Here is a 25,170-nt window from a genome sequence, read left to right as displayed (position 1 = left end):
AGCTGGGATTTGCGAAGAGGCAGACCCAATATTTTGTCCACCTGATTCAAAGAGAGACTCACTGGAAAAGACTCTGATGCTGGGAAAGATTGAAGGCAAAAGGAGAAGAGGACGACAGAGGATGAGATGGTTGGATGGCATCACTGACCCAATGGACATGAGTTTGAGCAACCTCCAGGAGAGAGTGAAGGAGAGGGAAGCCTGAGTTTGAGCAACCTCCAGGAGAGAGTGAAGGAGAGGGAAGCCTGGTGTGCTGCAGTCCATGGGGTTGCAAAGAGTCGGACACGACTGAGCGACTCAACAACAGACTCCCAGCACCAGGCTCTTTCCACTTCTGCACGGGCCGTGCGCACTGATGCAGGCGTTTCTCTCCTTTATTTGTTCGGCCCACAGAGATTTACCAGGAACCACTGCATGCCAGGCGCTATGCCAACTGCTAGGTATGCAGCGGTCAGTCAACCTGCTGAGGTCCCCACCCCACGAAGGTGCCGTGCGGTGGGGTGAGGGGTGTGAAAGGCCATGAAGACGCTGAGGCTGGCCAAGGTCAAGTGAGCACGGCAGACGCCTGAGGTGGGAGGAAGCTTGGGGCACGGGAAGACAAGACGGAAAAGAAGGTGGGAGAGAGAGGAGTCTGACAGGGGATACACGGGGTGGGGGAAGGGGGGGCGGTGCCTAATGGCAATGATGGAGCCCCCCGCCGCCAGGCGGATGGAGGTCAGAAATCTCGACCAGCATTTCCCAAGAATCCCAACAGATCACGCAGGGAAGCGCTCACATCCTCCTCCAGCTCCCAGGTGTGGGGTGTGTGGAGCCCACTCCAAACCCCGAGGCTGTGACGTGCCAGGAGGGCCCGGGGGGGTCGCGCCTCCCGTGGGCAGGGGGCTTCGGGCGCTGTCCTCTGACAGCCCCGGGCGCTGCAGGGAAGCTGGTGAAGCACCCTCAGGGCGTGGGGGGAGCGGGCAAAGCTTCCAGACAGCAGCAGAACGACCCCGAGAGCCTGAGCGGATCAGGAGGACTGCCCTCGGGGATGCAGATTCCTGGGCCCACCGCGGCTGGGCAGACTTTGCAGGAGATGACCCGGAATCCGCCTGTTCGTTGTGCTTTCCCAGTGACAGACACGGCCAGGGCTGCCAACGGGCTGACTGACCACAACTCCCGGTGGAGAGGGCTGCCAACGGGCTGACTGACCGTGACTCCCGGTGGAGAGGGCAACCCTCAGAGGGGCTGAGGTCCCCACCTCGGCCGTGGAGGGTGCATGGGGCCCTTAAGGAATTACCACAAAGCTGGCGCATTGGTGGGTAGGAGGGGGTGATCCAGACCCACCTCCTGGGCACAGACAGAAGGTTCTGGAGCTGAGGAAATGCCCTGGCCAGCCCACCTCACTCTCAGGCATCAGGGCAGGGTGGCCACCCCGCCAGCTCCTTAAAGGAGACCCAGAGAAGCTGAGCAGAGGCCCGAAGCGGGTGAGTGAGGAGACTTCCCTCTTACTCCAGGCCCTTACTGCCCGGGCTCTCACCCACCAACAAGAGCAGGGGAAGGCGGTTAAATTTTGCTTTTTCTTAAACTTCCTGGGTTTGGGTTTCAGCAAGCCCTCCCAGTGAATCCTCCTCCTCCCAACATCAACTGGCACTGCCTGGAAATCCACGGTGTGCCAGCCCTGAAGAAGGCCCTTCATCCAAACCAGCCTGCTGAATTTCTGCCACGGCCCAGTGAAGGTGGCGCCACACCCTGATCCCTCTGTTGGGGCCCGGAGCAGCTAGGAGGCTGCAGACGGGGCCCAAGGGGCAAGGCTGGGGGCTGAGAGCCCGCCACCACCACCGCCACTCGGGGGCCTTCTCCTGGGAGGCCAGCCGAGGTGCGGGCTCTCTGTTTCCCAGAACGTTTTGTCAGTCCCTGTCCTCCTCCAGGGCCTCAGGCTGCTCCTGATCTGAGCAACCTGATGTAGGAAGGGGGCACGTATATAGCCCAGGTCCTATGCACCAAGACTGGCATCCTTTGGCCTTGTTGGGTCTCAGAGGTACCAATGAAGTGGGCAGGAAGTAGCCCAAACCTCCCAAAGTGCCCAAGGACCACGCAAAGTCGGTTGCTACCTAACCCAAACTGCTGCCAATAGGCTCTGACCCCGGTGGGATGTGGGCAGGCCATTTTCTGGGCTTCTGGTTTTTTAGTGTGTTTTTTTTCTCTGTGAAATAAAACTAGTAATTCCGGCTTCTTAAAGATGTTCTAAGGATCAGATGGTATTATAAACTGATTTAACAATCATTTATGTAGGGTTTACGATTTACTAGAAACCCTTCTAAACTCGTTCAGACATTAACTTGCCTAATTTCTCACGATGGACTTTATGACGTGGTCTGTTATTACCTTCATGTTACAGGTAAGGAGGCACAGAGGGTGGAGTAACTTGCCCAGGATCGCACAACCGGTAGACAGCAGAGCCAGGACCGGAACCCCGGCATCGGGCTTGGTGCTCTGCGTCCTGACCCGCCGTGCTGGCTTCTGCTCCTGACGGTGTGAATGCGGGGTGTTCTGTGGGGCCCAGTGGTAGGCGGCCGGGGTGGGGTGGTGTTCAGGAGCCATGCCCTCTGGTTTCCATTCCTGTTCCCCCACCCTCTAGCTGTGCCCTTGGACAAGTTACTACCTTTCCCCTCAATTTCCTCCATTTTAAGATGGGGCTGGTAATGCCCAGCCCCAGGGACTCCCAGTGAGGATTCAGTAAGGTAAGGGGAGAGCCGTGTCACGCAGGCTCTGGGCTCACGCACACAGTAGGCCCTGGGCTCCCGGTTCTGACTCTCACTTGCTGCGAGACTCTTAGCAAGTATTTTCCTCCCTTTCTCTGAGCCTCAGTTTACTCAAGGGTATAGTGACTGGGCTAACAAATTAGTGCTTCTGAACTTCGGCTGCGTGGGGAACCCCCCGGGAAGATTTTTAAAAGCCTCGGTGCTCCGGAGCTCCACCCAGACCCCCGGAGTCAGATCCCTTGGGGGTGGGGTCAGGCCTTGGTATCTGCAAAATCACTCGGGTGCATCCAGGGGGCTTCCAAAGCCTGGCCAGTTTGAGATTCTCAGCCCTGAACAGTGAGGACCCTGGGAGCGCCGAGCGGGCGGGGCGCTGAGGGCAGAAATGCGGTGGGCCGGCTGGGCCCAGAGACTTTGCTCCGAGGCACAGTGCCCACTGAGTGTGCACCACAGCCCAGGAAGCGGGCAGCCTGGGCCGAGCGAGCGGGGCCGGGGAGAATGTGTCCCACCCTCCTGGCAGGGAGGGTGTGGGGGGGTGTGGGCACCCGACTGTGGCAGGAAACCCAAACCTTAGCCCCCGGATGGGGAGCACTCCACGCCCTGCCCCCAGGAGAAGTCAGGACTGACAGTCCCAGACAGCAGCGGATATGGTGGAGGGGGGATCACCCTTGCTTCCCTCCCTTCACGTCCAAGGGGAGGCACAGCCCCTTGGGCCCCCTCCATCACCCATCCTAGCCTGGTTCCGTTTCATTCAAATCAAGCAGCTGTCATGGGCCTGAGTCCAAACCTGCTGCCTCGGGCAGCTGCTGGGAGGGGAAGTGAGCCAAGGACCCGCTCGCTGAGGGGCGTGGCATCGCTGGACTCCGCTCTCTGCCTCCGTCCCACCTCAGGACGTCCACTGGAGGCTAGCTCAGCAAGCCTGGCAGGCTTCCTGGAGGAGGCAGCGAGAAGACCAGAAAGGCCTCCTATCGTCCTGGCAGGGCAGCCTTGGGCTTCTTCCCCTCCAGCTTCAAGAGGGAGACAAGGGGCTTCCCTTACCACCTGGACCAAAGCTCTGGGGGTTCGAGTCCCACACCCGTCACTCAGAGGTTGGGTGAACTTGAGCCAGGGACATTACTTCTTTGAGGCTCACGTCTTCATCTGAAAGGCAGGAAGTTCCTATTGCCCGAGGCTGCTGTGAGGTTAAGGCAGTTTATCTATGCCAAACGCTTGGCTCCATGCCTGGCTTACTGTGACCACAAACGGTAGACGCTGGCCTGACGCCTCCTCATCACTGCACTTGCCTGGCCCACCTGGCCGGGGCCAGGCACATAGTAGGTGCTTCGTGCATGCCTGACGATCTGCCCGTCCTGGATTTTCTTCTGAACTGGGAAGGGGAGGCACTACTGCCCACGTGTTGCTGAGCAGGCAAGTGGAGGCACGGAGGAGGTAAGAGGCTTTCTCAAGGTCAGGGCAGAGGGAAGGGGCCAGGATGGAGAACAAGCCTCTCTCATCCCCCAGCCTTCTCCAGACAAATCAGCTTTGTTTGGAGAGGGAGAGAAAATTCCTTCTGAAAACCCCTGTGGAGAGGCCCAGGGGCAGAGTGGTCAGCATCAGGACCTGGGCAAGGCAGGCCCCGAGGGCAGCTGAAAAAGGGCGGGGCAGGCTTTGAGGGTCCAGGACTTGTGGGAGCAGCCCCGCCTGCTGCCTCACCCCTCGTTCAGAGACAGCTGGGCCGGGGGGAGCAGAGGGCTCCTTACGTAAGATGGAGATGAAACTGTTCTTGTCGACCAGGATCCATATCCCAAAGCCCAGGATCACTGCGCCCAGGACCTGGAAGAAGAAAGGGGCAGTTAATGGGGTCCCCTCCCAGCTGCCCTGAGGTGGAGGGGCCACATCCATCTTTGCCCAGTCCAGGATGTCAGGGTGGCCTCAGGCCCTGAACCCCAACTGCAACCAACTCCAGCAATCCAGAGAGCAGGCCAGGAGTGGGAAGTCCCTCCTCTCTCTGCTCTCCCCTACCCTACACTGTGTGCGGTCAAACTGAGGGTGCCGACTCCTGCCAGGGGGACCCTCCTACTTATCTCCTGGCTCTTCCCCAGCTTGGGGGCTGGGAGCTTCCCAAACAAGCCAGGCTCCGGGGCACTTGGAGCCCTGCACGGACTTGATCACTGAAGCCCAATCTGTCCTCAGATCTCTCGGCTCTGAGACCACTTTTCACGGGAGACTTCCTGACCCCTAGCCAACTAAGGGGGCCTCAACTGTGGGGCAATCACCATCGGATCCTTTTTAAACCCACTAAACCCACTGGGTTTAACTCTGCCACATGTCTCTCTGGCTGGACTGTGAGCTCCCTGAGGGCAGGGGTGGGTTGCATGCAGCCTGTGGACCTGGGCACCTACTGTACCAGGGGCAGAGGACTCAGTGAGCGACTAAGTTCATGAACCAGACTGTGTACGTACAAGATTAGAAAAGGAAAGGAATGGGGTATGTAGTGGGGCGTGGTTGTGTAGGCCCAGGCCCAGGGATTTCCTGCCTCCCTTCCCTGCACCAGTAGGCAGACCCACAACCTGAGCCTACCTCCCCAGGTGGAACCCCCACCAAGATCCACCCTCCCATCAAGCCAGCTAAGCGTGGGGAGGGGCCCACAGTCTGGCCAAAGCACAGATTCCCGTAAGGGGATGGAGGTGGGGAGGCCTGCATCACCCTGCAAGACTGGCCTTCCCCTGGGGCCTGGCCTGGGTCCAGCTTGGGGATAACACAGTGCACCACCATGCCCCTTTACCACCAGCCCTAGGCTCCGGCCTTAGCCATCATCCCATAATCTCAGGGGCTAGGCCAGCAGCTGCTGATAGAGCCCTCAGCCTGGGATGAGCCCCTTGGCCCCAGGGGCTTCGTCAGTCTTGCTCTACAGTTATTAAAAACCAGAGCTGGGGCCCTGGGTAAGGTGAATGGGGCGTTTGCTTCACATGTAAAAACTCAGGGGACACCAAAACCACTCAGTAACCAAGATAAATGAGTTTATAGCGATCATTTTTAAGAAACAAAGCCTCATGGGGAAAAAAAAATTCATGATGAACAAAATATCAATCTTTTAGATAAAGACAGGCTTGGTGTTAACTGCTTTTGCCTTTTGAAACGGCGCAGGGCCCCAATGTGGTGGGCTATTGCTAACCCTGAAGCAAGTACCTTGCTCGCCTCACCCTTAGAGACAACACCCCTTAAAGACAGCAGCAGCTGAGGCCAGGAAGGGAAAGAACAATGACCCCCCGACATCTGTCCCCAGCAGGTCACTTGTCACCTCCTCTCTCCCTGTCAGATGGGCCGTTATTGTCCTCACTTTACAGACGGGGAGACTGGGCTCCTGACCTTGCCTGAGGTCACCCAATTCACCCATCAGGGGCTCAACGGCAGGTCTTATTGTACAGCTTGGTCACGTGGTGGCAAACCAGGGTCAGGGATTCTGGGGGTCTGTCCTGGGCCTCGGCCTAGAAAGCCAGTCCCTGAAAACAGGAAAACTCCTGGGACCCTTAGGGTGGGCCCACCCGTAAGTGGCGTGCCCACACAGCTCGCTGGGAGGAAGGTGGGCTTGACAGGGCCTGGCAGTTAGGTTTTCAAAGACTCCTGAACCCCTCCCCACCCCAGCCAAGCACCCCAGCACGGCTGGCCCAGGGTCTGCCCTGCACTCACACCCATGTGAAGGAGCCCTGGTCTGCTCACCTGCATTCATGGGGCAGGGCTGCAGGAAGAACTGCCCTCCCAAATAGAGAATGCAAGACAGAGCAGAAAATTCCCTCTGGGCAAATATTTTACCCCCAGTAGAGTAAAATCCCAGACTGCCTAGCTGGGCTCCTCAGCTCGCCTCTAGGAGCCCAGCAAGCGAAGCGCCTGGCACGATCTTTTCGGTTCCTCTGCAGGTCTGGGGGGAGAAGGCAATGGCACCCCACTCCAGTACTCTTATCTGGAAAATCCCATGGACCGAGGAACTGCAGTCCATGGGGTCGCTAAGAGTCGAACAAGACCGAGCGACTTCACTTTCACTTTTCATTTTCATGCATTCGAGAAGGAAATGGCAACCGACTCCAGTGTTCTTGCCTGAAGAATCCCAGGGACGGGAGCCTGGTGGGCTTCCGTCTATGGGGTCGCATAGAGTCGGACACGACTGAAGCGACTTAGCAGCAGCAGCAGCAGCAGCAGGTCTGCGGACTACGGCCTGACCGCTTGCCAGGTGCTGCTGGATCCGTGCCAGGCCATGGGACAGCCAGGAGCGAGGCCAGGTCGGGGGGCCGAGCACCAAGACACCCCCTTTCTCTGTGAACCCATACTGGGGCTATGGGGCACATCCCACATGAACACCTCTCCCCAGACCCCCCAGAGCCTCCTGACAGGGGTCAGGCGCCTCACAGGCCAGCATCCTACCTGCAGAAAGGCCACGGCACCCGCGGCCTCAAAGTTTCTTTAGATCTGAGAAAAGCTGATGACGGGGTAATTTTCTGGGGAGTTTGGGGTCACGAGGGAGGGTAGGCCAGAGTGTACACGTGGACCCATGTGCATACGGCAGCCAAAGCAATTTTGAACCACAAGTTCAATCACGTAACCGCTTCCCGCTGTGCAGGAAACACAGACCCAGATCCTTCCTGGAAGGGCTGTTCGCCCAGCTGAGAGAGGCTCGCTGGGACCCACTCCCCCGGTGCTGGACTTCCGGTCCTGCTGTGGGTCCTCGCACCCCAGCCACATATGTAACTGCAGGGCGCTCTTGCTGACTGCCCTGATGAGGTCAGCGGCCTTGTTATCTGCTCTGTTAGGGACCATGTCCTTCATTCCCAGCACCTCCCACAACTGCAGTACTATTGTCCACTTGAGCCAGTATTTGATGGAAGCCCATCACCCCGCAGACCACAGGCCCCAGGAGCACAAAAGCCATGGCTCTTCCACCAAGTGAATGTCTACCTGGCACCCAGCACGGGGTCTGAACACACAGGGCTGTCGAGTATACCCTTGGCGGATGAGTGACGAGTGATGGGTAAATGGACAAACACACCCACGCTGTCTGCTTTCACTCTCTCATTTCTCTCTCACCCTCCTGAGATAAAAAGCTCCCCCTCTCTCCCACTACAGCCCCCCCCCATCCTTATGAGCCCTGCTGGGCCACGGCACCCGGGGGGGAACACCTGCTCCCTGCCAGTGTCCTGGAGCAGCTGGGAGGACACGAAGTGAGCCCGACCCTCAGAGTGCGGCCCGAGGGAAGCTCGTCTAGGCTCTGGTTCCGTGGGGAGCCTGGGAGTGGAAGGGACACCCTGGCCCCAAACCCTCAACCCCTCTCGCTTCCTCCACGAAGCCTCCATCTCCGTCCCTCCCGCTGCGTGGGGGGAGAGGGGATGTCTGTGTCCCTGCATCCCCAGGCCCTGCCACCTCTGAGGCTGAAGCCCAGACTCCCCACTCGGGCCCTGAGAGCCCCAGGGACAGAACCACCTGCTCCCACATTCCACCCCTCATCCTGGCTGGCTGGCCCTTAAAGCTGGGCCTCAGCCGGGAGCACAGTGCCTGCCAGGCAAGGCATGGTTCAGGCTGTACGGACAGCTGATTTCCAGAAGCCTGGCCCTGCCGGGAGGGCCCTGACCGCCAACCTGGGAAACTCAGGTGGCCAGGCCCTGTGGCCATCAGTGGAGGGCCGGAGTGGCAGGGCGGCCTCAGCAGCATCCTTGAGGCGGGGAAGGTGGGCCAGAGCCAGGGTGGACCCGCTGCAGGGCAGGCAGCACCAGAGCTGTCCATGTCCACACAAGTGTGTGCATGCATGTGTGGGTACATGTGTGCACATGTGTGTGATGCACAGGTGCACATGTAGGTACATGCATGTGCGTGTGTGTACATGCGTGTGCACACATGTGGGTGCACACATGTGGGTGCATGTGTGTACGTGTGTGTGGATGTGGTACATGTGTACATGTGTGTGTGCATGCATGAATGTGGGTACATGTGTGTGCATGCATGTGTGCCAGCAACACACCTGTAAACATCTATGTGTTGGGTTAAAGTTATGAGAGGGAGTTTAGCATGATGCTTTGTTTTCCAAACTTTCTATACTCCTGTGTAACTTGTAATGTAAAAAAACTTCTTTTCCACAAGGAATTCATTGTAGAAAATTTGAAAAATGCAGAGAACCAAAAAGAATGAAACCAAAAATCTCAGGAATCCCAACAAGAATATTCAGAGGTATTTTCTGTTCCTCTTAAAAATATGCATGTATATTATATACCTTTTAAAAAATCAGGAATCCCAACAAGAATATTCAGAGGTATTTTCTGTTCCTCTTAAAAATATGCATGCATATTATATACCTTTAAAAAAATAAAATTGAGTCATAATAAACATCCTATAAACACTTTGATTTTTTTTAATAGTATCGGGTGAACCAATAGCATGAGAGGCCACAGCCCCCAGCAGCACTCCTTTAATGGTCTCTCTAGTCCACTCTCCACCCACCCCAACCCCCATCACACACTCACACTCTCACACACTACTCACACACACCCACACATGCACACCCATGTATGCTCACACATACATACCCCACCACACACTCACACATAATCTCACATACACTCACACACATATATACTCACCCATAAGTGTGTACACATATGCGCGCACACACACTCACACATCTCACACACACACACACATATACTCACCCATAAGTGTGTGCACATATGCACACACACATTCACACATAATCTCACACTCACACACATATATACTCACCCATAAGCATGTACATGCATGCACACACACACACACTCATTCCATCCTGGCAACTCAGAGGCAGGAGGAGTCCTCCTGTGCCAGACCAGAGAGGAAAATCAAGGCCCCGGGAAAAGCAGCTCCAGATGTGCACGGAGCAAACAGCTGGGTGGCTCCAGGCCCAAGAGGCCTGCAGGGTGGGTCTGGGGAGGGGCGACGGTGTCCTCACTCTGCCCAGAGCCCCGCCTCCTCTTGCCCACCCTCTGGCAGCTCGGAGCAGCGGGGGACACCCCTCACCGTGTGGGTGGGGGTGCGGTGGGGCAGCTGGGGCGGGCAGAGGAGGATGGGGAGTCAGGACCGGACAAGGAAGATGCCGTTCTCCCCACGCCCACCTCCCACCTGGACCGCCCCCATGGCCTCGGAGCTCGGAGCTCGGAGCTCGGGAGAGGGAAAGGCTGGGGCAGGGCCCCAGTGTTCTGCCTCCGCACCAGCTGGGAACGCTGGGAATCTCCTTCCACCCCCACCTGCTTCCATTTCCAACAGTCTGCCTGAGGCCCCAGCCCCGCCACACCCCCACCACCAGCCCCAGGCTGGAAGGTCTTGGACTGGGATGCCCCCAGGAAGAGAGTCCCTTTCCTAGGCAGTTGGATGGTGCCGGTCATACTTACAAAGAAGAGCAAGTTGAAGAGGAAGAGAAAGTACTTGGTAACTTTGATGCAGGCTGACCCCATCCTGTCGGTCCTGGAGCTCCCTGGGCAGAAGAGAGAAGGCAGGTGGGTCAGTGCTGCACAGGACCTGGGCCCGGGGGAGGAGAGGGAACTGATGCTGACGGACACCCCAGACCCACTGACCCTCGATCACCCCAGCCCACCCTCGCCACAACCTCACGAGGTAGGTGCTAACGACGTCAGGTCCTATCACAGGGGACCCTGAGGTCAAGAGGTTAGATGACCAACCCAGAACCACACTGTAGAGGGGCAAGGCTGTGGGTGGCAGCTAGGGTCTGGCTTAGCTGCTCCACCAGAGCTAGGCCTACAAGAAAGTTACTAACGATAACCCTCAGGCTCCCTGAGGTCAAACACAACCCAGGAATGCCTAACGGCCAGCCTTCAGGCCCCATGGGGCCAAGGGAGCCAGCAAAAGCAGCTGGGGCTGAGACAGCTGGCCTGAGACAGCTGCAGGGGCCGAGCTGACCTGGGGGTGGGGCAGTAGGCACCAGACGCTGTTCCCACCGCCCCGTGGAGGGTGGGGAGGAGCAGCTACGGAGCAGAGGGAGCAGAGGGCCCAAGGCGTGGGCTTCATCCCTGCTTCCTCCTGAGCCTGTGGCTCCCCCTGTCCACGTGGAGGTGCCCTCACCCAGGTCTAATCCATCATTTTTGCCAAGTGGGAGCTCAGCTTCAATATCCTACACCTCCAGGGACCGGGGTAGGGGAGTTAAGGGGGAACATGTGCCCATGTTCTCGCACGACATGGAACAAAGCCGTCCAAGGAAGGAAAGGATGACCTGGGTGGTAGTGAGGTCCCAAGTGGTGTGCAAGCAACAGCTGAATAAAGACTTATGGGGATTCAAGCACTACAGGGGCAGATTAGACTGAACACTCCTCCAGGCTACCAGGGTCCAAGGCCTGGGTCTGAGAAATGTGGGAACAGCAGCGACTCAGAGCCAGGGAAGTCCAGCCTCGGTAACTCCACCTGGGGCCTCCCCGAGGCCCAGAGTGGGGAGAGAACACGGGTTCCCCTCTTGTCAAGAGATCCAGAGATCTGCGATCTGAAGCCAGGCCTGGCCCTAGGAAGGCCTGCCGGGGGTGTCCCCATGAAGGAGAGCTATTGTCTTCTGTCTCCCTCCCAGTGCAGCGCCTGACAACCACAGGCACTTGGTAAACTGGCACCGAACAAAACAGCAGGAGAAGAAAGAGCCTCTCGCCGAAGGAGGCATGCTTTTCTTGCCGACCACAGCCCTGCTTGAGTTTCCTCCCCGTGAAGGCAGAGGGGCTGCCCCAGGCTCAGCCTCAAGCCGCCTGTGGCTAAGTCATCCCTTCCCGAGGAGAACCCCCCCACTCCAGGGAGCAGGGATGCTGGCTGCACTCTTGTGAAACTGGAGAAGTGTGGAACGGTCGCTCCTTTGGCAATCGATGCCAGCGGGGGCTGTTGCGCAGAGAAAGGAGTTTCTACCCTTTCTGGCTTCACGTCCTCCATTCAGGCCGGGTCTCCAGGGCAGCCTTGCAAGGTTGCAGGTGTTCAGAAAGGGGCAATTTTTAGACCAGAGTAACCACCTGGCCGGCGCTTCCCCAAGGGCTCAGCAGTAAAGAACCCACCTGCCAGTGCAGGAGACTCGGGTTCGACCCCTGGGTCAGGAAGATCCCTTTGGAGAAGGAAAGGGCAATCTACTCCAGTATTCTTGCCCCGGGAATTCCATGGACAGTCCATGGGGTTGCCAAGTAGTCAGACATGACTGAGCGACTAAACAGAAACAGCCACCTGGCCTCCCCCACGAGCGGCACCGACTCCGGGCAGCTGTCGGTGCGTGCCATCCCTCTAGACCTCACGACCTGCCCAAAGGCGTGGAGGGTCTTCCTCTCCGGCGGGGGCCAGGGGCAGGGGGAGGCAAGTGAAGCGACTCGCCCGAGTCACAGAGATCCTTAAGCAGTGGTGTGGTATTTGAGCCATAGAACCACCACATTCCACTCTATTTCATGGGCGTGGTATTGCTTTTTATTGATTTTTATAAGGTGGCACTAGTGGTAAAGAAGGGCTTCCCTGGGGGCTCAGCTCGTAAAGAATCTGCCTGCAATACAGGAGACCCCGGTTCAATTCCTCGGTTGGGAAGGTCCACTGAAGAAGGGTTAGGCTACCCACTCCAGTATTCTTGGGCTTCCCTGGGGGCTCAGCTGGTAAAGAACCCGGCTGCAATGTGGGAGACTTGGGTTTGATCCCTGGGTTGAGAAGATCCCCTGGAGAAGGGAAAGGCTACCCACTCCAGTATTCTGGCCTGGAAAATTCCATGGACTATACAGTCCATGGGGTCACAAAGAGTCGGACAGACTGAGTGACTTTCACTTTCACTTTTGGTCTTCCCTGTAGCTCAGATGGTAAAGAATTTGCCTCTAGTTCAGAAGACCCAGGTTCAATCCCTGGGTCGGGAAGATCCTCTGGAGAAGGAAATGGCAACCCACTCCAGTATTTTTTCCTAGAGAATCCCATAGGCAGAGGAGACCGGTGGGCTACAGTCCATGGGGTCGCAAAAAGTCGGACACGACTGAGCAACTAACACTAGTGGTAAAGAATCCGCCTGCCAATACCAGAGACATAAGAGAAGCAGGTTCGATCCTGGGGTCAGGAAGATCCCCTGGAGGAGGGCATGGCAAGCCACTCCAGTATTCTTGCCCGGAGAATCCCATGGACAGAGGAGCCTGGTGGGCTACGGTCCATGGGGCTGCAGAGTCGGACACAACTGAAGCGACTTAGCACACATGATAGCTCCAGACCCAAGGACTGTGGAGTGCTGCCTTCCAGGAGTGGCCCTGACTGCAGAAAGGGGCCTCTGGGAATGGCTGGGATTCCATTAAGTAGGTGGTGAGCACCAAGGCCACTGTTCAAAGGAGCTCTGGTTTGCAGGTAAGGAGGAGGCAGAGGCTGCTCAGCTGGGATTCCCTGATACTACAGGCAACCTCGCTGGTCTCTTTCATGCACTCAAATTATACTAGGAGTTCTGCAAAGTAAGCCCTTCAGCACCCTATGAGCAAACTGGAGCTCAGAGGGGTGAGGAAGCTTGCCCAAGGTCAAGGGTGCATGGACCAGCAAGGACAGAACCCAGGCCTCCTGGCCCCTGAGGCCACCTCCTCCTCTCCAGGAGGGAACTGGGTGGATTCAGATGCTGAAACAGGCAGCCCCATGATTGACAGGTAGGTTGGCCAATCAGGGAAAGCCCAAAGACTACCTGAGACTCATCTGAGGGAAGAGAAGGGGCTGAGCCTGGGGTGATGGGTGGTTCCTGGACCTGTCGGCCGAGATCCGGGATACAGAGTGTTTCTGCTCCGTGAGTGCTGACACTACCCCTTACAGAAACAGGGAGCAGGAGATGAACACGTCTTCCATACTGGGCAGAAGACAGGTGGCCCCACAAAGGGCAGGAAGTCAGCCCAGGCTGGGGACACGCCCAGGTTGCCCCTGATGCAGAGTGACATCAACCTCAGTGAGATCACAATGACCACCAAGCCCCGAGGAGACCCCAAAGTCGGAATCCGAGGGTCTGGGGTCACACTCCAGTGGTCTCAACTTCGGTCTCTCCATCCACGAGGCAAGAGTAAGGGTTGGTGTAAGGCAGGGACTGGCCAGTTAGGCCTGTGGATCAAATCCAACCCACCTTCTAGATGCTGTACAGCTAACAAGAACAGATTTTACATTTGTAAGTAGTTAGAAAGGTAGAAAAGTCTTTCAGTCATGTCTGACTCTTTGTGACCCCTGGAATTCTCCAAGCCAGAATACTGGAGTGGGTAGCCCTTCCCTTCTCCAGGGGATCTTCCCAACCCAGGGATCAAACCCAGGTCTCCCGTATTGCAGGCGGATTCTTTACCAGCTGAGCCACAAGGGGAGCCCCAAATGATACCTTCCCTGACCAGGAACCATTTTAAGTAGGTGGGAAAAAAATAAAATATCTTGTAACACACAAAATTCAAATAAATAAAGCTGTCCTGGCACCCAGCCATGCCCACCCTTTTATGTATTTGCCCATGGTGGCTATCTCAAGAAATGGCAAAGTGGACTGGCTGTGACTCAGACCACTGGCCTGCAGAGCCCGAAACATCCCCTGCCTGGCCTTTTATGGAAGAAGGCTGCAGGCTCCTGGCACAGGGGAGCAGACGGTACACGCACATGTGTCTGGAAGAGATGGCAAGAACCAGGACTGCTGATAGCTTGGGATTTTGGCGGAGAGCGAGCTGGGTGGCAGAAAGTGAATAATCAGGAAGGAGAAGCTGCAGGATCCCCAGATAAGGGTTCAAATCCTCGTCCTGCCAATGCACGGCCATAGAAGGGACTCCCGGGGTCTCGTTGCCCAGTGGAAGCCCGTGTTATAAAGAAAAGTGAGGTCAGCGCCTGGCACAGTCAGGGCTGGATGAGCAGGGGCTGGGGAAGCGTCTTCATCAGCGCCTTCCCGAGAAGCGATGGGTGAGCATTTCACTTGCACATGAAATGAGACAAAGAGGGAGGCTCCCGATGTTAGGCTTTCCTGTATACACTTTCTGCAGACACGAGAAGGTCTGCCCATGCTTTCCTGCGAGGATGCCTTGACAGCCACAAAAAAAGGGAAGGAGGTGCAAACCCATCTCCTCTGGAAAATTCCAGAACAGTCACTGACGGCTCTGTGAGCAGCAGCAAGGAGCTGCTGATTTCATGGAATACTCTAGAGCAGGAAAACGTACCGTTTCTAAGCAACTTCAATTTAAATTGACCAAAATACAGAAATTCTACGCCAAATCAGTTTGTACAATGAAATTATTATACTACTGGTATTTTACTAACTCAGGCTCATCCTTCAACACTCACTTCAGACATCCACCTCCTCCAAGAAACCCACTCTGGCCATCCTTGTCCACCCGCCCCCCACTAACACACAGGCTGGTTAGGAGCCCTCCCCCTCTGCTTCCTTCCAGCAGCACTGGGCACTCGAGCAGTTCCCACAACAGGCCCTGGCATCAGACTGCCTGGGTTTGAACGCTGTTCTGTCACCTCCTGGCTGTGTGACCTCGGACAAGTGACTTAGCCTCTCTGAACCTCACCTTGCTCATCTGTGAGAAGAAGAAGCATAAAACCTGCTTGGCAGATTTGCCCAGAGATTAAACTAGATAATGTGGGTCAAATGCCTGGCACGAAGGAGGCTTTCAATAAATGGAGATTACCATTATAACTCAGGAAGCTGTACAGTAACTTTCTACTTATTTGTCCGTCTCCCCTATGGACTGTGATACCTTGAGGAGAAAGGTGATGTATTCTTTATGAGGTCAAAGTGGGCTCATCCAAAATTTGCTGAATGAGAGACTAGATGGATGCAGGGAGGGAGGGAGGGATGAGTACAGGTGAAGGTAAAGGTGGGTGATGGACAGATGGGTGGATGGAGGGAGGGGTGAGTGGAGAGGGGGCAGGTGGATGGATAGAGAGGTGGATAGAGAGGTGGAGGGGAGGGGAAGGAACTTCCACACGGAAAACCAGGACATTTCAGATGCGCAGTCGCTCGAAGGGGGCCTGAGATCTGTTGCCCCTAAGTCAGCTGAGACTCCCTTTTCAGACTTCTTCTGTCTCGTGCCAAGGGGTGGGGTGAGGGATGTGTAGGGGTGGCACTCAAGGCCAGCTCTGCGTGCCAGGACCCACAGTCACGGCTCCCTCACCTTCCCCGGGGGTGGGGGGAAGCCTGTGGGGAAGAGCCCCTTCTTTAAGAGAACCCCTTGTCCATGCCGGGCCCCTGTGAGTTCACCCTGCACCTGATGAAGGAGGAACCCCCCCGGCCTGACCCTGAAACCCAGATGTCCCTGAACAGCCCTGCAGAGACCAAGTGGCCAGGGCGGGGGAGTGCTGTGGTCCCTCCAGGCCTCAAGCTCGGTGCCTACTCTGAAGGGACGCCCTGCTCTGCCCTGCTTGAGACCCAGCACTGTCCTTCCCACCCTAACCCCAGACCTGCCTCTTCAACCATCAGGTGACAGGCTGGGACCAGAGCAGAGGCAGTTTCCAAGGTAGTTCTTCGGAATACAAGTCCTAGAAGACACACCGTTCGGAACTAGAGACTCCCCTGTCACCAAGTCTATGGAGCGCCAGTTTTTCCCGAGGGTCACATTAGGCTATTAGCGTCTCCAAGACACCCAGCAGTAAACACCGGGGACCGAAAACCATCTATCACTCAACAGCCTAACATCGCATGGAATACATCTTAGGAAACGGCAAGCCCAAGGCTCCTGAAGGTCCCCTGGGACCGGGGCTCCTGAGCTCTAAGTGCTGCAGGATTCAGAGACGGGGAGAAGAACGGCCCTTCGACCCACCAGCTGGCTCAGACATGACACCCGAGAACCACGCTCGGGTCTCCTCCTCCTTCCTTCATCCCACAGAGGGAACGGGTCTCCAACCCTTGACCCTCCCAGCTCCCCGTCCCACCTCCAACCTGGACCAGTGCAGCTCCCTGGCTGCTCACGGGATCCCCTCCTGCCCTCGTCAGGCCATCATGCCCACTGCAGGGAGGACTCTGGGAAAATGCAAACTAGATCTTGTCACTCCCTGGCCTGCAACCCTTCAATGGTGACGGAACCGAGGCGTTCGCGGTAAGACCCAGACTCTTACGTGGCCGGTGAGGCCCCGCCCGGTTGGCCCTGCCCCTCCTCCGTCCTCTCGATCACACGTCTGTTCCTAACACCGCTCCTTCCTGTTGCTCTGTACACCAGGCCCCTGCCCACCGCAGCACCTTTGCCCTCTCAGTTCCTCTGCCAGGAGCACTCTGCCCACAAAGACCCGGGCTGGCTCCCTCCCTTCCCCTAGGCAGGCAGAGGTATTCCCCCCCAGAGGCCTTCTCTGAACACCTGATCTACACGGCCGGCTGGCTGGCCACAACTCCAGCTGCGTGTGGGAATCAAAATATGCTAATACGCAGCCCCTGGCCCCTGCCCCAATCAAATCATCGGACTCTTGGGTGCGGGGTTGGGGAGTTCCCTGATGCAGCTGGGACACCTGGGCCCGTCACATGGCCCTGCTGGCCGCAGTCACCTTACTGCTCCACTACCGTGACCGGAGCCCCCATTAGAATAGCAGATGGTCCTGTTAGTTCTATGCTTCTAATAGAATATGGTTCCTTCAGGGGAGGGGCAGCATCCGTCTCATTCACCCAGTGACCCACAGTCCAGCACAGTGCCTGGAGCACCGTAAGCCTTCCGTGTGTATCTGCAGGAAGAAGGACAGGAGAGGAAGGTCTGGAGAAGTCAGGACCAGCGCCTTAGAGGGGATGAGGCAAACCAACTTTGATCCTGCAGCTGCGGGCCTCTTGCTGTTGTTCCGCCACTCAGTCGTGTCTGACTCTGCGACCCCATGGCCTGCAGCACGCCGGGTCTCCCTGTCCACCACCAACTCCCGGAGCTTGCTCAAACGCATGTCCATCCAGTCGATGATGCCATCCAACCACCTCATTCTCTGTTGCTCCCTTCTCCTCCTGCCCTCAGTCTTCGCAGCATCAGGGCCTTTTCCAGTGAGTCGGCTCTTTGCATCAAATGGCTAGGGCTTCCCTGGTGGCTCAGACAGTAAAGAATCCGCCTGCAGTGCAGGAGACCTGGGTTTCTTCCCTGGGTTGGGATGATCCCTTGGAGGAGAGGGTGGCAACCCACTCCAGTATTCTTGCCTGGAGAATCCCCCTGGACAGAGGAGCCTGGTGGGCTACAGTCCTTAGGATCGCAAAGAGTGGGATGCTACTGAGCAACTGAGCTTATCAGGTGGCTAAAGTATTAGAGCCTCAGCATCAGTCTTTCCAGTGAATGTTCAGGGTTGGTTTCCTTTAGGATGGACTGGTTGGATCTCCTTGCTGTCCAAGGGACGCTCAAGAGTCTTCTCCAGCAACACAGTTCAAAAACATCAATTCTGTGGCAGTCAGCCTTTTCTTGGTCCAACTCCCACATCCATACGTGACTACTGGAATGAACAGTATAAAAAGGCAAGTCTCTGGAGCTTAAAAATAACATCATTGGCTTGTGGGGAGGGGGTTACTTCCCTTCCCAAGAGATTGAATTTTAATCTCTGCTGGGTCAGAAAAGGCTGACAGAAGCCGTGAACCCTCTCTCTAGAAAGATGCATGAAGACGCGCTTTCTTCTGGTTTCATGGGGTCACTAACCCTAGAAAGCCAGGGCCTTACTTCCCCCATCTCCCAATTGCTACAGCAGTGGCCCCCAATATTGGCTGAACCTTAGAATTAGCTCTAAACCTTGCTGGTGCCTACCCTGCTAACCCCGCCCCCAAACCCCTGAAATCCTGATTTAATTGGTCTGGGGTGCAGCCTGGGCACTCAGTTCAGTTCAGTCACTCAGTCGTGTCCGACTCTTTGCAACCCCATGGACTGCAGCACGCCAGGCTTCCCTGTCCATCACCAACTCCCCGAGCTTGCTCAAACTCAAGTCCATCAAGTCAGCAGTGCCATCCAACCATGTCATCCTCTGTCCTCCTCTTCTGGACACTAGGGTTTTACTTTTTAAGCTTCCCAGGGGATTATCATACATCGAGACCCAGCGTGGCCTGGTCCCTCTGCTCTGAGTGGGGATGTCTCGGGCCTGGGAACCCCGGGGCAGCAGGTCCTGGCCAGGGAGAATCTCACGTGAAGCTTCCTGCACCTCTGCTCTGTCCTCCACTTCCTGGAGGCACATTCCCAGGGTGATTCATCCCAGAGTAGTATCCACTGTGCAGGAGGAGACTTTTGAGATCATTGCTTTGCTCAGAGGGGCTGGAGAACGCAGGAGACTACAGATCCCACAGCAAACTCAGGGCTGAGCACGCCATGGAGGACTTGGAGATTCTCGGTCCAGAGCTTTTCTCTTTCCACCTGCTGCCCTGCCCCAGCTCCTCAGGCCTTCCTCATAGAGATTTAAGGAGAACTGACTCTGCATCACACAGTCATTCTTGGTTCTCACCCCTGCATCTGCTACCTCCGGGCCACACAATCTGCAGAGCTGCCTCCTTATCAGTGAATGGAGAGACTAAACCCACCCACCACTCACAGGTGTGAAGGTGTGAAGGTGTGAAGGTGAACTGGACTCAGGCTCCACATAGTAGGGCTCGATCCATGCAGGTCCCCTGGCCCCCTCCTCCCACTATCCCTGCCCAAAGATGCCAAATCTGCCGTATCTTACCAACTGTGCGGGCTTGGGCAATCACTTCAGCCCCATGCCTCAACTTTCCCACCTGTAAAATGGACTTAATAATGGGCCTGGTGAGGCTTACATGATTTCGTATCTGTAAAGCGCCTGGCACCTAGTATGTGTCTAATAAATGCCACCAATTACGATGATGATGATGATTATCCGGAAGTTGTTGATTTCCTGACCAACAGGCCAAAGCCCTCTGCAGGGCCTCGAGCCAGCCTCTAGATACGTGCAGGGGAGTGCCAGAGAGTGACTACCCCTGCTCTCAGGCGAGGGGGGCAGGGTGAAGCAGGGCGGGGCTGGGCCACCTGAGGAAGGAGGCCTCTGCCCTCCGTGGGGGCAGGGCCCCTGTGTCTGAGCCTCTGGGCTGCCTCTCAGCGGCCTGCCTGAGACTTGGGTGTCCAGCCCGTTGGGTGAGTTGGACAACTGATCCCGTGGGAGCCCAGGCAGCTTGGACAGAAAGAGGAGAGAGCACACCTGGCTGGCTGCTCAGCTCTGGAAGCCTGCCTGTCGACAGATAACGCAACCTGCAAGCTGGTTCTCGGCCACTCAGCCCTGCAGTTCTCTGGACTTTGTCCCGATCGCCCGAGAAAAGAGACGGGTCACAGGTTGCTGTGTTTGTTTTCATCTGTGACAGGTGATGTGTTTCCAGAAACCCATGCTGACTCCCTGGAGGGGGCTGGCTTTTTGGCCTCCCTATATCCTACTTTTCAATCTCTGGTCATACCTTTCCCATTGTTAGAACAGAAAAATGGAAAGCTATTACCCTGGGCAACTGGAAAATTAGGAGGCCCTCGGAGTGGGTTGCCATTTCCAAGTATTCATTCCAAGTTGCCATTTCGAGTGTTCTGGCCTGGGAATTCCATGGATACAGGAGCCTGGTGGGCTATAGTCTATGGGGTCCCGAAGAGCTGGACATGGCTGAGCGACTAAAAAGCAGCGTGATTAGGATCTCGGCTTCCTTTAGGACTTCGATGTGAATCCCAGCTCTGCTTCCTACTGTGTGACCGCCAGCAAGGAAGTTACTCAACCTCTCTGAGCCCAACGTCTCAGCTCTAACATGAGGATACTAGCAGGACCTCCCATCTTATAGGGTTGTTGAAGGACCGAGATGAGGCGTGTAAAGAGCTCTGGGGACGCTATCAGCTCCTCACAACGCAAGTGAGCAAACCCCACAACCACCACCATGGGGTGGAAGAAACACGTCCAGATCAGACCTTCCCAGGAATCCCAGGATTTTAGAGCCCAAGTTCAGTTCAGTCACTCAGTCATGTCCAAACTCTTTGCAGCCCTATGAACTGCAGCATGCCAGGCTTCCCTGTCCCTTCCCTGTCCCCAACTCCCAGAGCTTGCTCAAACTCATGTCCATTGAGTCAGTGATGCCATCCAACCATCTCATCCTCTGATGTCCCCCTCTCCTACTGCTTTCAATCTTTCCCAGCATCAAGGTCTTTTCCAGTGAGTCAGTTCTTTGCATCAGGTGGCCAAAGTATTGAAGCTTCAGCATCAGTCCTTCCAGTGAACATTTAGGACTGATTTCCTTTAGGATGGACTGGTTTGATTTCCTAGAGCCCAAACCAGAGCTCAAAGCCTTCTGCTTGTCTTACCCGGCCAGACTGCAGTAGCAGAGGGACAGCACCATGTCTTCGCATCAGCCCATACCCACCATCCCTCATTTCATCTGCAACGATCCTTGAGATATCATCACCCCCATTTAACAGATAAAGAGACTGAGACCCGGGTTCAGTGACTTGCCTTGGGCCACACAAGTCAACGGCTAAGCCTTGACGCAACTCCAGGTCTGCCTTGAGACTGGAGCTCCTCTCTCTCCACCTGCTGCCAAAGCGAAAGAGGTCGATGGTGGAGCCCGCCAACCCCACCCTTCCGAACCTCGATCTGTTTGCCTGACCCCCCATCCCACCCCAGCTCCAAAACATGACTCTTGGCTTCCTATCAGGAAGGAAAAGATCAGCCCCACCAATCCCGGCCATGCTGCTCCTTCAGGGGCTGATGAGGCCAACAGATGTGGCCCTTCTTTGCTTTCCTCTGAAGCCCAAGCGGTGAGACCAGAGGGCCTTCGGCATGAAGAAGGGGCCGCTCTGACAGAGCGTGCAGCTTGGGGAAGAGCAGACCCCCTCAAATCTTGCAACCTCCCCACCAGGCCTGATGCAGCCAAAGACTCAAGCTGAGGCTGAACCACAGCCTCTGATCTTTCTCTGTCTGTGACTCCCTTTCTGACGTTTTTTGCAGGCTGCTTGGGCCCCATGCAAACCCTGCTCCCTCCTAACCCTGGGAGCTAAGGCTCACACACTCAGATTCACAGTGCTAGGAAGGCCTTTGACGTCACCTACTTGAGTATTCCTACGATGAAGTGACCGAGACACAAAGAGGACCACGACTCCCCCGCTTCTGGGGAGTACATGTGTACAGGGCATGGGGGGGTTGGTTAGAGCCGTCGGTACTTCCCAACCTGTTTCCCGTCATGACACGTGTGGAGCAGTGCACATGTTTGCTCAGCACCCTGAGGCAGACAGACAGGACAGAGCCAGGGCTCTGCTCCCAGGGGCTGAGGAGATAATCAGCCATTTGGGAACATCACTTGGGAAATGCTAAGTTAAAAGGATCAGTTCAGTCTAGTCGCTCGGTCGTGTCTGATTCTTTACAGCCCAATGGACTGCAGCACACCAGGCTTCCCTGTCCATCCCCAACTCCCAGAATGTGCTCAGACTCATGTCCATTGAGTCGGTGATGCCATCCAACCATCTTTAGGAGTATATGAGAGGATGCCCAGGAGCCCCAGAGTCTAGGGGCCCTGACAAGAAGACCCAGCTTCCCAAGTGGGTTCTCAGGGAGTCAACCAGCTTCTGAGGACCCTCACCCAGCCCCAGGTATGGAGGCAGAATAATAAGTCAGTTCACAGTATGAACTCTGAATTGAGAGAGACTTAAATTCCAATTCCATTTCACAGCGACATGTAACCTTTGGCAATCGGCCTACCCACCCTGAGCCTCAGTGTCCTTGTCTATAAAATGGGGATATCAAAGCTTGTTCAGGAAGATGGTGGAATCAACTCGCCAAACCCTAGGAAGCAAGTATGGCAGAGGCAGAAGTCTCTGGGGTGAGGTCGTGTTAGGCAGAGTCCCCTCCTCACATGGCAGGAGGAGGGTATGCATAAAGATTGTCCCTTGAGATGTGGGGCGCCAAGAGATTCCTACAAACTGTCCCTGGAAAGTTACCATCACCCAAGAACTTGAAACAGATCCCAGGCAGAGGGATGGCTGATGAAACGAACATTTATGAAAGCATCCTCACGTGAGCGGTGCTTCACTGATCTTATCTCCTTTAGCCCCACAAGCCCCTGCCATGTGCAGAGCACGGCTTCTGTTCTCTGAGCGGGTGTCTGGGGCACGGGAAGGCAGGGGCTCCTTCTCCAGTCATGTGGAGGACAGCGGCCCAGCTGAACTTTGTGTCCCAGACCCTGCAACTCTGGAGTCCAGTGCCCCACCTGGTTTGTAACACCGCTCCCCGCCCCCCCCACAATGCCAAGCCTTCTCACATGGGGTCACAACAGCCCAACATCAAAGCCCATGGGGTCAGAGTATCCAGGAGCTGGGCCAGGTGTCTGCAGGTCTGACAAGCACACAGGCGCTGTGGAACTCTCACCTTACACCCGGCAACTGTGGCAGCTGTGGGCGCAGAGGGCCGGGTAGAACCTCCAGGACATGAGTAAACCCAGGACTAATCCTCAGAGGTGACCTCAAAGAGGGCAGCAAACCCAGGATGAGAGGGGACTTCCAGAATGGCTCATGGGGACTTCCCTGTCGGTCCAGAGTTTAAGAATCCGCCTGACAATGCAGGGAACATTGGTCGATCCCTGGTCCAGGAAGATTCCCCGGGCTCTGGGGTAACTAAGTCCATGCACCACAACTCCTGAGCCCGCTTGTCTTAGAAGCTGTGCCCTGCAGCAAGAGAAACCACCCCTATGAGGACCACCACAACTAGATAAAGTCCACGAGCAGCAACGAAGACCCAGGACAGCCAAAAAAAAAAGAGAAAGAACGGCTCATGGGTCAGAAAGCCTGAGTGGCTGCCCTCCCAGAGGGCCCCCCAGGTGGCCATGCCTGTTAGGTTTCCATCCTGAGTCCATGTAGTTCATTGAACCCCCAGCTCCGGCCCCAGACTGGACACAGGAAATGAATGGATGAAACCTACCCTGCCCTTGGGGAGTGTTCAGTCTGGAGAGGGGACAGACAGGAAAGCGAGCAATTAGACACTAGCAACGTCATAAAGCTGGGCCCCGTGATTCCACCCAGCCTCCCACTCTCCCTCGATAGGGCTCTTTAGAACACAGCCCCCAGGATTCCAGAACCACAAAAGCTAGCACCCTTGCAGTTACTAACTGCCAGAGATTGTGCCCAGTCCTTCACGTGGCTCAGTGTATCCTTGCAACGACCCTATGGGGCAAGCACTGCTTTGAACCCCATTTTACAGTTGAGGAAACTGAGACTTGGGGTGGCAAAGGGACTTGCCCATGGTTTACACAGACCACACGGCTGGGAGTTGAACCCTGAAGCCTGACCAGAGGCCCTGAGCATAACCGTACTACCTGTAGAAATGAAGTGATTCATGATACAAAACTAACCTCACCAAGGTCCAACCTACGTTCATTGGGTTTCACAGCCGAGCCTCTGAACCCAGGCAATTGAAGATACTCCACGAAGGCACCAGGTCCCAGCTTGCATACCCTACCCACCCAGGGGCCTGGGCAGCTGGGGGCAGGTGCCTAAAGAGGGGTTAACCTCTGAGTTAGGGCTGCAGAAATGGAGACTGGGAGCTGGGTGTGGGCCCTCAGCAAGGTGATTAGGGAGAAGGAGGGGAAACGCTAATCAGGGACCTCACATGGCAGCAGACACAGCACCCTTCCCGCCCTGGGCTCAGTAAGGAAGAGATGGGGCCACTGTGACGCCACCTCCTCTGAGCAGCCTCCCCAGAACATTCTCCTACACAGACGCACACAGGGCACTATCTGGCAGCCCTGATCATCTCAGCCTGAGTCACTGGGGTGGGCATCGGGTGGACAGAGGTTCAAACCTTGGCTCTGCCCACCCCTCAGTGTCACCTAACTTTTCTGAGCCTTAGTTTCCTCATCTGAAAAGTGAACTAATACTTCCTACTTCCCAAGCTGTACTTCTCAGCACCTTCCTAGGCCTAAGAGCTATTCTGGCCTTGGGGATATCTGATGGACAGAGAGACACAGACAGAGAGAGAGGTGAGTGAGACACAGTCATGGCAAAGAGCTGCACACACAGGTATAGGGGCGCTGTCTCTCATGAGTCCTGGGGGAAAGGCAGAAAAGATGGGGAAGAGGAAGGAGGGTAAGGGCAGGTCAGTGACTAAGATTTTGGAGGAGGAGGGCGGGATGGAGCGGGGGTCTTCCACCCCATTCAGCCAGGGGAGGAGGGGCCAGGGAGGGGCCTCTGGGGCCTCCCTGCTCTGTCCTGCAGCCCTTCCTCCTCACCTGTCTCTTCCCATCTGTATCTGTCCGTCTGTCTGTCGGGGGCTTCCTCCAGCCTTCCCCTCTTCCTATTTCTGAGACCAGATCTCAAGTCTCTCTTCTCACATCCTGAGGGCCTCTGAACACCCAGAGTGTCCACAGCACTCACCCCAGACTCCAGCACAGACAGTCCTCCCTGTGGTGGGCATGGGCTCCAGGGAGGAATGGCCCAGGGGACCCATTTCCATGGTCAGCTGCAGGGGTTCAGGCCCCCCAAGGCTGGGGGGAAGGGCTGCACCTCCACACGGCAGGCAGAACCCCGTCCCCGGTTCCCAGGCAGAG

General features: G+C 56.2%; 1 protein-coding gene across 2 annotated transcripts in view; it reads right to left on the bottom strand.

The window, feature by feature from the left end:
* The window catches only part of CD82 (CD82 molecule), a 55,281-nt gene that overhangs the window by 14,883 nt on the left and 15,228 nt on the right, over positions 1-25,170 (bottom strand). The window contains exons 1-3 of one of the 2 annotated variants that reach the window (XM_068988760.1): positions 17,452-17,544; positions 10,127-10,209; positions 4,478-4,550 (exon numbers count right to left, since the gene is read on the bottom strand). In XM_068988760.1, coding sequence (XP_068844861.1) covers positions 4,478-4,550; positions 10,127-10,209; positions 17,452-17,521 — 226 coding nt within the window. In that variant the 5' untranslated portion in view covers positions 17,522-17,544. Of the gene's footprint in view, positions 1-4,477; positions 4,551-10,126; positions 10,210-17,451; positions 17,545-25,170 lie in introns of those variants that run through there. The other variant, XM_068988761.1, reaches the window with a different exon arrangement.

The sequence above is a fragment of the Capricornis sumatraensis genome, chromosome 16 (genome assembly GCF_032405125.1).
Source record: "Capricornis sumatraensis isolate serow.1 chromosome 16, serow.2, whole genome shotgun sequence".
Classification (NCBI taxonomy): domain Eukaryota; kingdom Metazoa; phylum Chordata; class Mammalia; order Artiodactyla; family Bovidae; genus Capricornis; species Capricornis sumatraensis.
Note: the sequence above shows the minus strand (reverse complement) of the source record. Positions and strands in the feature narration are given on the sequence as shown.